We start from the raw sequence: 16,366 nt of genomic DNA on the forward strand, positions 1-16,366 counted from the left end.
TGGTACAGAACCCGTCTGCCAATGTAGATGTAAGAGATTAGGGTTCCATCCCTGGGTCAGGAAGATGCGCTGGAGAAGGAAAATGGCAACCCACTCCAGCATTCTTGCCTGGAGAATCCCATGGAGAGGGGAGCCTGGTGAGCTACAGTCCATAGGGTAGTAAAGAGTCAGACACTACCGAAGTGACTTAGCGCGTGCACACACACACGCGCGCGCATACACACACACAAACACACACACACACATACACACAGCCATCCCAAGGGACATTCCTGAGAGTGGTCCCCAGCAGACAGCAAGCAAGAAAAGGTCCATCCCACAACCACAGGGAAATGAATTCTGCCAACACTCTGTAAGCTGGAAGAGAACCCCAAACCCCAGATGAGAACCATGACCCTGGCTGACACCTTAACTTCAACCTAGTAAGACCCTGAGTAGAGAATCCAGCCATGCCATGCCCAGATTTCTGATCCACAGAAACTATGAGGTGATTAATTTCATATTTTTCAAGTTGCTAGGGAGACCAGGTTCAATCCCTGGTTGGGGAACTAGATCCCATATGCCACAGCTAAGAGTTTGCGTGAAGTGAAGTGAAGTGAAGTCGCTCAGTTGTGTCTGACTTTTTTCGACCCCATGGACTGTAGCTTACCAGGCCCCTCCGTCCTTGGGATTTTCCAGGCAAGAGTACTGGAGTGGGTTGCCATTTCCTTCTCCAGGGGATTTTCTCAACCCAGGGATCGAATCTAGGTCTCCTGCATCACAGGCAGACGCTTTACCGTCTGAGCCGCCAGGGAAGCCCTGGTGTTTGCATGCTGCAACTAAAAAAACGAAGAAAAGAGCCCACATGTTGCAAGTAAAAGAGCCCACGTGTGGGGCATCCCTGGTGGCTCAGATGGTAAAGATTCCACACGCCACAGCTAAGACCTGGTACAGCCAAATAAATAAATGCTAAAAACAACCTCCTCCAAAGTAATACCTGGATTTTGAAGACAGCACAAAAGTGAAAATGTAAAATATCTCATTCATACTTTCTTTATTGATTCCATGTTGAAATTATATTAATAATATTGGGGTTAAATAAAATATAGTAGTAAGACTAATGTTACCCATTTCTTTTTACTGTTTTTAAAAGTTGCCTTAAGAAAAATTTAAAGCCTATATGTGGCTCACATTACATCTATCAGACACTGATGGCCTAGAGGACTCAGAAGTCGACCGACCATATGACCTTGAGCAAGTCACCTCACCTCTCAAAGCCTTACATTTCTTATCTGCAAGATTGGAACAATAATAATGGTGCCTATGCCACAAACATTGTGCAGTTTAAGAGATGAGGTCTATAGAATATTGGAACCAAGGTAAGTGCTCAATAAATAAGCCATCATTATTAATAACAATATCTGTAAAGTAGGAATCCTTTCTTGTATCCAGGTCCTAATCTTCAGGACCAGGCACACAATAGGTGTTTAATAAAAGTTTGTGGGTCACACACTTTGACAAAGCTCTTTGGCAGGGTTCTGTCTTACCCTTGCCACCGTGAATCAGGAATTCTGTGGGCAGGTAAGGACACTGAATTTCGGGGGCAAAATGGTTTGTTTCAGGCTTCCCTGTTTCAAGATGTCCCTGCTGAAATATTGGAATATGTGGGTTCCAATTCCAGGGCCACAAGGTCTAGCTAAGTGCCCTGAGCAAGTGACACTTGGAAACAAGGAACAGAAGACCCTGTCGGCAAGAACTTAGATAAGTCACCTGAAGCCCAGCCCCTGGCCCATAATAAGGACTCAACTCACGAAGCTATTATTACTGTTGTCCTTCTTTACAGGGACCCCCCACCAAATTATCCCTCATCCCCTGGCCCCTGACTTGGTGAGGATGCTGTGGGGGCCCAGTCTCCATACACCCCCCTTCGTCTCTCATCTGAGTCAGGAATAGAAACCACTGCTTCCGGGCTCCCTCCCCGGGCAGCGGCAGCGATCAATAGACCTCAGCCACCGGGGACAGAGGAAGGTTGGGCAGAGGCGGCAGCGGGGCCTCTGGCTGCAGGCTGCAGAGGCACAGAGGGGCCGCGGGGCAGAGAGATCCCGCCCAGACAGCGGCTCTCCAGCCTCTGCGCCTTTGGGAACCACACGGCCTGCAGGCACCCTGGAGGAGCCCCTACAGGTAAGGGACCTCCCTTGGGGAGCGGGGAGCGACGAGGTTAGGGGAAGGGGCGTGGGCTGCAAGAATGGGAAGCCAGGCTGCCCCGGGGTTCCCAGTGCCTGGGGCCCCATGATGAGAAGCCCCTCAAGGAGTGAGCAGTGTGGGACTGGCTGAGCTCTGGGGCTGTCCCATCGGCTCATCTGTACAGCAGGAGTCGAAAACCTCCCAGTCAGGGTGGAGGGATTAAACTCAGTCAAGAGTATCTAGAGCCCAGAGAAGGGACCAGCACATAGTAGGTGCTCAAAATTAATGTATGGAGAGTCTTGAATCAAAAAGTCTAGTCTCCAGCCTCAACTGTGCCATGGGCTAGCTGGATAATAATTTTGAGCAAATGATTTTGAGCAAATCATTAATCTTTCTTACTGATATTCAGATTCTTGTCAGGGAAGGTTTGTTAAATTATTCATCCTGTTTCATAGAGCAGGAAGGTGGGTTCTAGAAAAAAGGGAAAAGGATTTGCCCACAGTCATGTGCCTAATGCATGATGGAACTGGATTAGAAACCCCATCTTTTGACTCCAAGTCCAGCAGAGGCATAGGAGCGGCATCACATATGTATTTATTGTGCATGAATTATGTGCCAGGAATGGTGCTGCCCATTAACAATTTGCCTCATTTAATCCTCAGAACTTCTCATGAAAAGTATGACGTTCCCCAGTTTACAGATGAGGAAACCAAAGCTCAGAGAGGGGCATGATTCTGCTCAAGGTCAACAGTTAGTAAATGGCAGATGCAGAATTTGAACACAGGTATAATGAAGGAAGTGCAATGAATTGACATTTATTGAGCATCTATTGTGTTCCAGGGGCCTCTGCACACATACTCACAATAACTCTTCACCGGAATGTATTATCTCCATTCTGTAGATAAGGGAGCTAAAACCCAGAGCTGGAGGAGACTGGCCAGAGGTCACACAAGTGACACAGGTAAGGACGAAATCCCCACTTACTTAAACACTAGGCTCAGAGTGAGTGAAAGGTACCCTGCGTGCTTCCTGTCAGGCACTGGGCCAGCGGCTGGATACAAACTCAGTCCCTGGTCCACCCTGAGAAGCAGGCATTACTGAACCCACAGTCCAGATGAGATTACTGAGGGTCAGGAGGTGGCCACTAGCCCTTGAATCCAGCAGAGCTTGGAGACAGTGAGCAGTGGAAGGATCTAACATTTCCTGAGTATCCACTAAGTCTGAGCACATCCATAACCCACCTTAATCCTCCAGCCTTCGGGAGCAGGTGCTATTGTCTGCATTGTGAATTGTGCATCGTGCCAGAAATAGAAATCTGGAGAAAAGCATCTTCTTCAAGGCTCCAGCTGCATTGGGGTGGTGATAAACCCAGGTTTGCCTAACTCTGGGAGACAGTAAAACAGGTGAACGACTTACTACACCCCTCTGGAGCCAGGCCTGCTAAAGACATTAGGTCATTTAATATTTTTAACCACCCTTGTTGATGGTTGACAGAAGCTCTGAAAGGTGACATGACTTGTTTATGGTCACACAAGAGTGCCAAAATTCTGTTTGACTGATGCTTATGGTTGTTGTTTAGTCACTAAGTCGTATCTGACACTTTGCGACCCTATGGACTGACTATATATAGCCTGCCAGGCTCCTCTGTCCATGGGATTTTCCAGGCAATATACTGGAGTAGGTTGCCATGTCCTCCTCCAGGGCATCTTCCTGACCCAGGAATCAAACCCATGTCTCCTGCATTAGCAGGTGGATTCTTTACTGCTGAGCCACCACCGAAGGCCTCTGACAGACTCTACAGATTAAAAAGTCTACGCCAATGACTCGCGATCCTGACTGTGCATCAGAATCACCCTCCAAACTTGGTGAAACACACACTGCTGAATCCCCTCCCCCTGAGTTTGTGATTCAGCAAGTCCCCAGCAGGCTAAGAATATGGTGCATCTTTGACAAATCCCCAGGTGATGGTGACGCTGCTAGTTCAGGGAAGGCATCTTAAGAACTTCTGGTCTAAATTGATTCTCCCAATAACCCTAGATAGTAAGCATTAACTATCCCCTTGTGTAAAAGAGGAAACTGAAGTTCAAAGTACAGGTTTGACCAAGATCCCGTAGGAAACCTCTGGTATGCGAAAATCCAAGTTTGGGCAAGGAGACATGTTGTATGGGCAGCCACCAGGTGCCAGGACATCCCTCCTTCAATAGTTCTCATCATCCAAGGTACAGCTCAGCCTTTCCTTTACGTAAATGAAGGAGGCGGACTCGGTGATTTGGCCAAAAACCCCTCAGTCGGGGAGTGAGAGAGAGTCAAACCCAAGCCTGACTCTTGAGTCCAGAGGGCACTTGACACTCACTGTGCACCTATGGCATACCAGACGCTTGGCATGGAACCTCCAACACGCTTGGCTGGTGGATGGCACAGGGAGGGAATTGAGACCTGGTCTTTGGGGAAGGGGCTAGGCACTAGGGCTAGGCACTAGGGCGTCCCAGATGGCTCAGACGGTAAAGCGTCTGCCTCCAATGCGGGAGACCTGGGTTCGATCCCTGGGTCAGGAAGATCCCCTGGATAAGGAAATGGCAACCCACTCCAGTACCCTTGCCTGGAAAATCCCATGGACAGAGGAGCCTGGCGGGCTACAGTCCATGGGGTCGCAAAGAGTCAGACACGATTGAGCGACCTCGCTTTGCCTTTGGGAAAGGGAGGTCCGAGGATGCCCCCTTCAGCGTGACCCTCCCTGTCCGCAGGCCAGGGTGCCGCAGCCATGGTGAGCGAGTCCCCGGGGCCCGGCGCCCGGGTCCCTTGGCGGCGAAGCGACGAGGCGCTGCGCGTGAACGTGGGCGGCGTGCGGCGGCGGCTGAGCGCGCGCGCCCTGGCGCGCTTCCCAGGCACGCGGCTGGGCCGCCTGCAGGCCGCGGTGTCGGAGGAGCAGGCGCGGCGCCTGTGCGACGACTACGACGCGGCGGCGCGCGAGTTCTACTTCGATCGGCACCCGGGCTTCTTCCTGGGCCTGCTGCACTTCTACCGCACTGGCCACCTGCACGTGCTCGACGAGCTGTGCGTCTTCGCCTTTGGCCAGGAGGCTGACTATTGGGGCCTGGGCGAGAGCGCGCTGGCCACGTGCTGCCGCGCGCGCTACCTGGAGCGGCGAGTGACGCGGCCGCGCGCCTGGGACGAGGACAGCGACACGCCGAGCAGCGTGGACCCGTGCCCCGACGAGATCTCCGACGTGCAGCGCGAGCTGGCGCGCTACGGGGCGGCACGCTGCGGCCGCCTGCGCCGCCGCCTGTGGCTCACCATGGAGAACCCGGGCTACTCGTTGCCCAGCAAGCTCTTCAGCTGCGTCTCCATCGGCGTGGTGCTTGCCTCCATCGCCGCCATGTGCATCCACAGCCTGCCCGAGTACCAGGCCCGCGAGGCGGCGGCCGCGGTGGCAGCGGTGGCCGCGGGCCGCAGCCCGGAGGGCGTGCGCGACGATCCGGTGCTGCGGCGCCTCGAGTACTTCTGCATCGCCTGGTTCAGCTTCGAGGTGTCGTCGCGCCTGCTGCTAGCGCCCAGCACGCGCAACTTCTTCTGCCACCCACTCAACCTCATCGACATCGTGTCCGTGCTGCCCTTTTACCTTACGCTCCTGGCCGGTGCGGCGCTCCGAGACCGAGGCGGAGCGGGTGGCGAGGAGCTGGGCGATCTGGGCAAGGTGGTGCAGGTGTTCCGTCTCATGCGCATCTTCCGCGTGCTCAAGTTGGCGCGCCACTCCACCGGCCTGCGCTCACTGGGCGCAACACTCAAGGTAGGGGGTGAGGGTTTCGGGGAGGTGGGTGTAACCGCCGGGCTGGTGAGCAGGGGCCCTTCTAGGTCTGCAGTGTCCAGGCTCAGGATACCAGGTGTGCATTTCAACAAGAGGTCTTTCTGTTATCTATTTCCCAGGGGAGAAGGGGAAAACCGAGGCAGAGCTTAACCAAACCAAACCAAAAACATACCAAAAAAGAAAAAAAGACAGAGATTACTTTGGAGCTATCTGTCAAAACATCATTGTTGTTGTTGTCCAGTCGCTAAGTCGTGTCCGACTCTTTGCAAGTCAACCATCATAAAGATACGCAAAGCAGGGCGCTAGCTGGCTTCTCCCGATGAGCCTTTGTGCTGGCGTTATCAGAGAACACAGGTATCATAGGTCACGCTGCCTAGGCTAAGTCTAGCAATGCGTCCAGAGCTAACACTTAACTGAATGCTGCCTCTGTGCCAGTTTCATGTCCATTCTCGATTTTATCCCCAGGAAGATGCTATTATTTATTCCCTTCTGGTAGATGAAGCAGCTGAAGTCTGAGGGTTGGCTTTTTAAAGGCTGGTTGCCTTATTGAGCAGCCGCCCTGTGTCAGGCCCTGTGCTGGGGGTGAATCCCTGCCCTGGCAAGCTTACCCTCAAGGGGCTGAAATTGACCTGTTTGGAGGAAATGTGAGCAGCTTGGATGAAGGTCTGGAGGGGAACAAGGGTGATGCTGGGAGGGGGACCTGGAGGAAAGAACATACCCACTGAGAAGGCTGGAGAGGTAAATGGGGGAGGGTACTGAAGGGCCCTCAATTTATTTTTTAATATTTTATTTTAATTAATTTGGCTGCACCAGGTCTTAGTTGTAGCACACCAGAACTCTCAGTTGGGCCATGTGGGATCTAGTTCTCTGACCAAGGATTGAACCCAGGCCCCCTGCACTGGGAGCATGGAGTCTAAGCCACTGGACCTGGGAAGTCCCTGGCCCACAGCTTTGGATTTTATCCCATGAGAATAGGGGATCCTGTGAGAGTTTTAAACAGGGCAGGTATTTCTGTGACTACTTTGCAGATGTGGAAACTGAGGCTCCAAGAGGTGGCAGGACTTGTCAGAAGTTCCTCAGGGAGAAAGTGGGACAGCCCAGAGAGGAGTCCAGCTGGTCCTGACTCTAGCACCTCGGCTCCTTCTCCTGAAGGTCCATGCAACCCTGTTAAGAATCCCTAAAAGGTGCTAAAAGGTCCCTTCCATGTATAGGCTTGGGAAAACCTTTTGCATGCTTTTATGGCAGGGCAGCTAGGACGCTGAATACAAGCAGGGCAGCTGGGCAGAATTCTGGGGCAGGTAGAGGGAATTCATTTGCCAGACTTCCTGAACTCGGCATCTCTCCAGCGCCCCAGAACCCTGCCTCCACCCTGCAGGGAGCCAGGGCCTGATGCTGCTGACATTTTCCACAAGGAAGGAGAAGAGTATTGACCAAAGCTGCAGAGTCTAAGAAACGGGTGAAAGACTCCTGATGAGGCCCCTGGCCAGCAGCTGCTTTCTTATTACCAGGGAGTTTGCAAAATCTCTAGCCCTGCCACAGACCTGGAGTAATGGCTCAGCAGTAAAGAATCTGCCTGCCAATGCAGGAGATTTGGGTTTGATCCCTAGATTGGGAAGATCTCCTGAAGAAGGAAATGGTAACCCACTTGAGTATTCTTGCCTGGGAAATTCCATGAACAGAGGATCCTGGCAGGCTACAGTCCACGGGGTTGCAAAAGAGTCAGACACAACTTGGCAACTAAGCAATAACCCCAGAAATACTGAATTGGGGCCCCCTACCTGATTTCTCTCCACCTTATGGGCTTCCGTGGTGGCTCAGATGGTAAAGAATCCGCCTGCAATTCTGGAGACCTGGGTTTGATCCCTGGGTTGGGAAGATTCCCCTGGAGAAGGGCATGGCAACCCACTCCAGTATTTTTGGCGAGAGAATCCCCGTGGACAGAGGAGCCTGGTGGGCTACAGTCCACAGGTCACAAAGAGTCAGACACATCTGAGCAACTAAGCCCAGCACTGGACATGATTTCTCTCCACCTTATAGTTGGGAGGCCCTGTTCCAGACTAGGGGTTCTCAGCCCTGGCACTGTGGACATTTAGGGCCAGATAATTCCTTGTTGGTGGGGCTGTCCTGTGTGTTGTAGGCTGTTTAGCAGCATCCCTGGCCTCTACCACTGATGCCAGGACTAGATGCTTCTACCTAGATGCCAGTAGCACACCTGCCCCCAAAATGACTCCAGACATTGCTGCATGCCCCATGGGGGCACAGTCACCTAGAGAATCAGTGCCATAGGGCTTGGCCTCAGGGGCAGAACAAATACACATACCCACAGGCAAGTGCATTCAATAGGTGGTCCAGGGAACCTATGTATCCTCTCAGCTTCCTTGAGTGGCAGAAAATATTTTTGTCCTTATCAGAAATAGGATAGACCATAGGACATGAGCCCACCTCTTTGCATTGTGGAATATAAACTGTGGTTCTCTTGGTTCCTCAACAGTGGGAAAAATTCTGAGCTTTCCATAACTGGCTGGTGTCACCAGTGGCCCCTGCACTAGGAGAAATAGCCATGGCTTAGCTGGCATTCACTTTGGACAACAGCAATCAGGCCTGTGTTCAATCTCAGGGCGATCTGCTGGTTATTATAGTTGAAAGATCTTAGTGTGCAGCAGGGAACCCTGGGTGTTGGCATCAGTTCTGCTTTGCTGGGTGACTTCAGCCCTGCCCCTAGGACTCTCTGAGCCTCAGTTTCTACACCTTCCCAACACAAAGTCTGTAAGCCAAGGCGGCTCTCACCTGGCTTCCTGCATTCTCTTCCAGCACAGCTACCGTGAGGTGGGCATCTTGCTGTTGTATCTGGCCGTGGGGGTGTCTGTGTTCTCCGGTGTGGCCTACACAGCCGAGAAGGAGGAGGACGTGGGCTTTGACACCATCCCGGCCTGCTGGTGGTGGGGCACGGTGAGCATGACCACCGTGGGCTATGGGGACGTGGTGCCAGTGACGGTGGCTGGCAAGCTGGCGGCCTCGGGCTGCATCCTGGGGGGCATCCTGGTGGTGGCGCTCCCCATCACCATCATCTTCAACAAGTTCTCCCACTTCTACCGGCGCCAGAAGGCTCTGGAAGCCGCCGTGCGCAACAGTGACCACCGGGAGTTTGAGGACTTGCTGAGCAGCATCGATGGGGTGTCAGAGGCATCTCTGGAGACCTCTCGTGAGACCTCCCAGGAGGGCAGGTCTGAAGACCTGGAGGCCCAGGCCTCCAGTGGGCCTCCAAACTCTCAGGTTTATTAAAACCAGGACTCCATGCACCCGCTTCCCACACCTCTGCAGTCAGCTGAAACGGAGCAGAGATTCCTCCCCTGCTTAACTTCTTTTTCATGGCATGACCTCTCAGGATCACTCACCTTGGCCTCAGAAATGACACCTGGAGGCTGGGTCCTTTCCTCCAAAGACACAGGGAAGCATAGTGTTATCCTAGACTCTATAAGCCTGTGGAGTAACCCAAAGACCTTTATAAATAAACCTGCAAGCCACCCACAGTACAGGCATGAGCCAAAGAGGGAAAGTCAAAAGGATGCTAACAATTCCTGAGCACTTCCTATCTGTTGTTAGCCATGTCCCACTGACCCTATGTTAGAAGATGAGAATTATCCCCATTTCTCAGATGAGGAAACTGAGGCTCAGAGAGGCACAATGACTTGCCTAAATATCACACGGCTAGAAGTGGTGGAACCAAGGTTGGAATCCCAGCTTGTTGATCTGCCAAGGCCAATATTTCTTGCTCTGGTCTTTCTTCTACCCTCACGAAGTTTGTAGGTGGTTTTGGATGGTTCATGGGCCCCCAGAGTTGGTTCATAGGGTTAGACACTTCTGTTAAAGCTAGGGAAAGGACCAGACAGGGGATTCAGATGTAGAATCCCTGGACCTCATCTGTGGTTCTTTCCCAGGACCTTCCAACAAGAATTAGGTCTCAAAGATGAGGTCTGGGAAGAAGGACTAGGAGGCTGCCTCCTCAGTGGATGGGTAAGACTTGCTAAGCAATAGTCCTGAGGCTTCCTCCCAGGACTCCTCCCTGGCTTAAGATACAGACAATCTGAAGGGGCCCCAGCCTGAGGCCTGAAGTCTAGACCCAGCTGTGCTAGGGTTGCTCCATCTCCATGTCACAGCCCATTTATCAGCTGGTCACAGTCTGTGCCCCAGAGGGAGATGAAAGCCAAATGGGGCAGGGGTGGCATTGATTTAGAGCCAGCTCAGCTCTGAAGTGTTGATGGCAAGGAGCTGCTGTGCCTGGACATCTGTCTCCCCTTCCCAGATGCCCCTAGACTGACCTTGGCAGTTCCCTTCTTCCCGTGATACAGACCTCCAGCCTTACCTTGGGTCACCAGCTAGGCAATGCTTGAGCCTCCTGTCCCTTTTGGCCAGGTCCAGCTCTCCTCTTTTCTGGGACCGTATCTCTTATATTCACCTGCTGAATCCCCTCTCTACTTGCCGAGAAAGTTGAGAGGGAAGGGTTCCCACAGCCCTTTCCACATACTGTGGCTAGGAGAGCCAACACAGGACCACCATGGCTGGACTATGGCCCTGTCTTTCCCCTACACTGAGCTCCAAGATGGAAGACGCTGTCTGATTGAACCCAGCTTGGTTTGGAGCAGGTGTTTTGTCAACGTTGAATGGATTGACCGATTTGTACAGTCCACAGGATGCTGGGCGCTGAGGAGAAAGAAATAGAGACCTTGTCCTCAAGAAAGAGGGAGAAATTGAGATCGTAAAGGAGGTTCTGCCTCCCTCCTCCTTGCTTTTTGAGGATTTAAAAATGATTTCCTTATAGATTCTTTTCTCACTCATTCAACCAATACCTTTTGGAAGGGACATAAGCTGGGACTACACGTGTGGCCTGTAGATGTGTTTTGTTTGGCCGAACAGTATTTTTAGTGTATTTTTTAATTCAGACATCGTTGGGGCAGGCACACGCTCTCCAGTTCCCCATAGCCACCCCTGCTTCCCATGCATCTCCTCATACACACAGGCGCCACTGTATCAGCCCCACCACTTCTCAGATCTGCGTCACCCACCTGGCTTTTGAATTATTAACTGCTTACTAGGTTCCAGAGATACAATGGGGAGCAAAATATATATCCCTACACTCATGAAGCTTATAGACTAGTGGAGGAAGTGGATTTTAATCCAGTAATCACATAAATATGTAATCATTTTATGAAGTAAAGGGGACTGTAAGCCTGTAAGGGAGCAGGGACCATTAACCAAGAAGGTCAGAGGAGACTTTTCTGAGCAAGTGGTCACCCCATCATAAGGATAAATACCAAATCAGGCAATGGGATGCCTGGAAGCATGTTTCAAGCAGAGGGAACAGCATATGCGAAGGCCTTGGGTCCCACACAGGGCCTAGTACACAGGCGGCCCCCACAGGTGAGTGGATTCTGAGTCTCCAGATTGGAGCAGAGACTGGAGCCAAGCCAAGGGGCTGCCTATGAATTCACCACACACACACCAGCCCTCCTACACACTCACATAATTCCTAGCCCGGCTCTGCCCAGGTCAGGACACAGAGACCTGAAGGGCTGCATGCACCACCCTTACGGTCTTGCTGAACATACCAAGGAGCCAGATAGCTTCCAGCCTTTGAGTCCCTAGAGTGGGTTTGAGGAAAGCTCAGGGAAGCATCGTCTGGCCTGCATCCATCACGAGGCTGCATGTGGTCCTGGCAGAAAAGCAACAAATTACTCCCACTCCTGTATATCAGTGAAAACCATGATGCAAATAAAGAGTCTGGGTCCAGGGGCCTGTGTCTGCCTGTGTGAAGCTGGCTGCCTGGTGTGCTTTCTGGATGACTGGTCACGGAGGGTGACGTGGAGTGACTCAGAATCTGCAATCTCTGGTTCTGGTCTTCAATGAGGCACAGTTTATAAGCGATGGTGGTGCTAGTGGTAGAGAACCTGCCTGCCAGTGCAGGAGACATAAGAGATGTGGGTTCAATCCCTGGGTCAGGAAGATCCCCCAGAGAAGAGGATGGAAACCCACTCCAGTATTCTTGCCTGGAGAATCCCCATGGACAGAGGAGCCTGGCAGGTCACAGTCCATAGGGGTGCAAACAGTCAGGACTGAATTGACTTAGCACATAAGTGATAGGAACAGGAATCCAGCTGATTACTTAGTCAGAAAGCATAATTCATTAGAGTAAATAATTGAAATGATGAACAACAGTTACAATTAGAGTTCTTTGTTTGCAAGCAAGAGAAACTGACTTCCTTAAAATGATACTTAATTTATTGGAAGGTGTATTAGTTTCTGGTGGCTTCAAATTTCTACAAACTTGAAACAACAGAAATTTATTCTCTCACGGTTCTGGGAGCCAGAAATCCAAAATCAGAGTGTGAGCAGGGTCATATTCCCTTAGATGTATATTAGCTCCAGGGACTGTAATTAGGAGCATGTTTCTAACACAGAAGGAAGATGGGAATTGCCACTTGATTAATGTCATTTTCTAAGACTCTTCTAATTTTGCACCACACAGGGGAAAATAACGGTTTTGTTGTTTGTTTTGTTTTAAAATTGTTTAATTTTATTATCTCATCCTTTAAAAATTCTTTGTGGCTATGCTGGGTCTTAGTTGCAGTATGTGGGATCTAGTTCTTTGACCAAGGATCAAACCCAGGCCCCCTGCATTGGGAGCAAGAAATCTTAAACATTGGACCACCAGGGAAGTCCTCTAATGGTGTTTTGATAGGAGTCATCACCCTGCAGGAGTTTTGGTAGAAGCAGTAATCTTTCAGCCTCCCTAAAGATGTGGGATCTCTGTTGAGTTCTCTGTTTTGAAACAGTTAATTGAATTCTATTGGCCTTTTGTATCATAATGGCCTCCATGGGTCTGGGAGCCAATGTAGGGATCTTTTCCAGCTATCACTCCGAAACTGAAGATACAGGATAGCTGTGGGATCCCACTAGACCTCCAGTGACAGGGACCAAGGTCAAAACATGGTTTTTCACATGATTGGTGGACCTACAGTGGTCCTCTGGGTCCCCCAAAATTGGTAATAGCTCGAAGTCTTCATTCAAAGTTCCCTCAAAGATTTGGGTCTTTCCCTTTCTTCCACACCCAGTTACCCTGGAAAATGGCCACAAGTCCTTCTGCAAGAGAAATGTTCACATTCCACTCATGCCGGAGTCCTTCCTCCCGGTTAGTTGTGTGTGCTTCATTCCATCAATAAAAACTCAAGCCTGGGTGTTGGGTGGCAATCTGTAACTATCACAGTGGCTTAAGTCAGGGCTGCATCCTCAATCTATTACAGATCAGAAAACAAAGACCCAGGGAGGTCCACAGTCACACTTGAGTTTGTTTGTGTGGAGATGAGCTTCTTAGCTCAAATAAGGACCAAGCAGGGTGTTCACGGGCTTTCCTGGTGGCGCAGATGGTAAAGAATCTGCCTGCAATGCAGCAGACCCAGGTTCAATCCCTGGGTTGGGAAGATCCCCTGGAGAAGAGAAATGGCTACCCACTCCATTATTCTTGCCTGGAGACTCTCATGGACAGAAGAGCCTGGTGGGCTACAGTCCAGGGTCATAAAGAGTTGGACACAACTGAGCGACTAACACACACACACACACTGTGTTCATACTGGAAAGTGGAGGTGGAAGGGAAGCTGGTTGACTCATCAGGTACTTTTTGAGGCTCTCAAGAGTAAAGATCATCCCTGGTGGCTCAGACGGTAAAGCGTCTGTCTACAATGCAGGAGACCTGGTCCGATCCCTGGGTTGGGAAGATCCCCTGGAGAAGGAAATGGCAACCCACTCCAGTACTCTTGCCTGGAAAATCCCACGGAGGAGCCTGGTAGGCTACAGTCGATGGGGTCACAAAGAGTCAGACACAACTGAGCGACTTCACTTCTGATTGACTAATAATAACCACCCTTCAGGTGTCTGGCAGACTACAGTTAAAGTGATTTCACATCCTTTATCTCATATACTTCTCACAATAACCCTGCAGGAAAGCAGCAACGGTAACAAAATAGTGTAATCATTATTGGGCAGATTCAGGAAACTAGTCATAGTCAAGAAGTAGTGAATACAAAAGAGCAGTGAATCAGGGATTCAGACTCGGGCTTCCTAATACTGCAGTGTTCTCACCTGGCATCACATCCCACTGTCATCACTTTCTCTGCCAAACTTAACTCCCCAGGGATTGCTGAAGGAAGTGACTTTGAAATGTGGGTCCTGTTATGAATTTCTTCTTTCCTCTGGATTCTGGACGCTGTGCTTAGGTGCTGGCTGGGATGGTCCTTGATGACTACCAGCCTTCTTATTTCAGGCCAACCAAGTCCTGTGCCTGAGTGTAGAAAGAATTTTCCAGAAAGTTTTAATAAGCTGAGAAGCTAACCTCATATGGCAGGAGCCTTTGAGATGAAAAGGACAGTGTCTTTCAGAATCATGACTGCTGGAAACGAGGAGAAGGACAAGGACAGGTGTTGACTGGTACTCTTGTTCCAAAGGAATAGGTTCAGAACCTTCAGGAAATCCAAGCATTGGGGAGGGACTGGGCACAGCTTGGTCTTGGAGTCAGATCTGGTTCAGATATTGGCTCCGCCACTTACCAGTTGCATGACCTTGGATGGGACCTGTTAGTCTCCAAGAAGCCCATCTCAGGGTCAACCTCCAACTGGGTTGGTAGCCAAAGCCCAGTTCTTCCTCCCTTCTCGGATTGGTAAAGCTCTTTCAGTTAAGAGTTACAGAAACCCAACAAGGTGTCCTAAGTACAGGGGTTCCAGAGGTTCAACTGAGGTCACCAGCTCCTCTCTCCCTGTTCTACTTTCCTGTGTTGGCTTGTTCTCAGGTGGGAAGGTATGAAAATTATTTGTATGTGATGGGAGACTGAGCATTACCATGTGGTTCAGAGTAAAGAATATGGGCTCTGGGACCAAAGAGCCTTGGGCTTGAATCTCTTCTACTAGGAGCTGTGTGATCTTCAGTTCAGTTCAGTCGCTCAGTCATGTCCGACTCTTTGCAACCCATGAACTGCAGCACGCCAGGCCTCCCTGTCCATCACCAACTCCCGGAGTTCACTCAAACTCATGTCCATTGAGTTGGTGATGCCATCCAGCCATCTCATCCTCTGTCGTCCCCTTCTCCTCCTGCCCCCAATCCCTCCCAGCATCAGAGTCTTTTCCAATGGGTCAACTCTTCGCATGAGGTGGCCAAAGTACTGGAGTTTCAGCTTTAGCATCATTCCTTCCAAAGAATACCTAGGACTGATCTCCTTTAGAATGGACTGGTTGGATCTCCTTGCAGTCTATGGGACTCTCAAGAGTCTTCTCCAACACCACAGTTCAAAAGCATCAATTCTTCGGCACTCAGCCTTCTTCACAGTCCAACTCTCACATCCATACATGACTACTGGAAAAACCATAGCCTTGACTAGGTGGACCTTTGTTGGCAAAGTAATGTCTCTGCTTTTCAATATGCTATCTAGGTTGGTGGTAACTTTCCTTCTAAGGAATAAGCATCTTTTAATTTCATGGCTGCAGTCACCATCTGCAGTGATTTTGGAGCCCCCCAAAATAAAGTCTGACACTGTTTCCCCATCTATTTCCCATGAAGTGATGGGATCAGATGCCATCTTTGTTTTCTGAATGTTGAGCTTTAAGCCAACTTTTTCACTCTCCTCTTTCACTTTCATCAAGAGGCTTTTTAGTTCCACTTCACTTTCTGCCATAAGGGTGGTGTCATCTGCATATCTGAGGTTATTGACATTTCTCCCGGCAAGCTTGATTCCAGCTTGTGCTTCTTCCAACCCAGCGTTTCTCATGATGTACTCTGCATATAAGTTAAATAAGCAGGGTGACAATATACAGCCTTGACGTACTCCTTTTCCTATTTGGAACCAGTCTGTTGTTCCATGTCCAGTTCTAACTGTTGCTTCCTGACCTGCATATAGATTTCTCAAGAGGCAAGTCAGGTGGTCTGGGATTCCCATCTCTTTCAAAATTTTCCAGTTTATTCTGATCCACACAGTCAAAGGCTTTGGCATAATCAATAAAGCAGAAATAGATGTTTTTCTGGAACTCTCTTGCTTTTTCCATGATCCAGCAGATGTTGGCAATTTGATCTCTGGTTCCTCTGCCTTTTCTAAAACCAGCTTGAACATCTGGAAGTTCACGGTTCACGTATTGCTGAAGCCTGGCTTGGAGAATTTTGAGCATTACTTTACTAGCGTGTGAGATGAGTGCAATTGTGTGGTAGTTTGAGCATTCTTTGGCATTGCCTTTCTTTGGGATTGGAATGAAAACTGAACTTTTCCAGTCCTGTGGCCCCTGCTGAGTTTTCCAAATTTGCTGGCATATTGAGTGCAGCACTTTCACAGCATCATCTTTCAGGATTTGAAATAGCTCCACTGGA

The 16,366-nt window shown here is 50.2% G+C and overlaps 1 protein-coding gene across 1 annotated transcript; it reads left to right on the forward strand.

Moving 5' to 3' along the window:
• The first annotated feature begins 4,127 nt into the window (after nucleotides 1-4,127).
• On the forward strand, nucleotides 4,128-9,273 carry KCNS1 (potassium voltage-gated channel modifier subfamily S member 1). Its single transcript, XM_040248943.1, has 3 exons — nucleotides 4,128-4,203; nucleotides 4,908-5,950; nucleotides 8,780-9,273. The coding sequence occupies exons 1-3, from the start codon at nucleotides 4,128-4,130 to the stop codon at nucleotides 9,248-9,250; spliced, it is 1,590 nt and encodes a 529-aa protein (XP_040104877.1). The 3' UTR covers nucleotides 9,251-9,273.
• The last annotated feature ends 7,093 nt before the right edge of the window (nucleotides 9,274-16,366 follow it).

This window comes from Oryx dammah, unplaced genomic scaffold, assembly GCF_014754425.2.
Source record: "Oryx dammah isolate SB20612 unplaced genomic scaffold, SCBI_Odam_1.1 HiC_scaffold_10, whole genome shotgun sequence".
In the NCBI taxonomy this organism is placed as follows: domain Eukaryota; kingdom Metazoa; phylum Chordata; class Mammalia; order Artiodactyla; family Bovidae; genus Oryx; species Oryx dammah.

Coding starts and splice junctions, on each gene's coding strand:
- KCNS1 (XM_040248943.1), top strand. CDS start 4,128: ATGGTGACGCTGCTAGTTCAGGGAAGGCATCTTAAGAACTTCTGGTCT. Junction 4,204..4,907: donor TCTCCCAATAACCCTAGATA/GTAAGCATTAAC, acceptor CCCTGTCCGCAG/GCCAGGGTGCCGCAGCCATG. Junction 5,951..8,779: donor CACTGGGCGCAACACTCAAG/GTAGGGGGTGAG, acceptor ATTCTCTTCCAG/CACAGCTACCGTGAGGTGGG.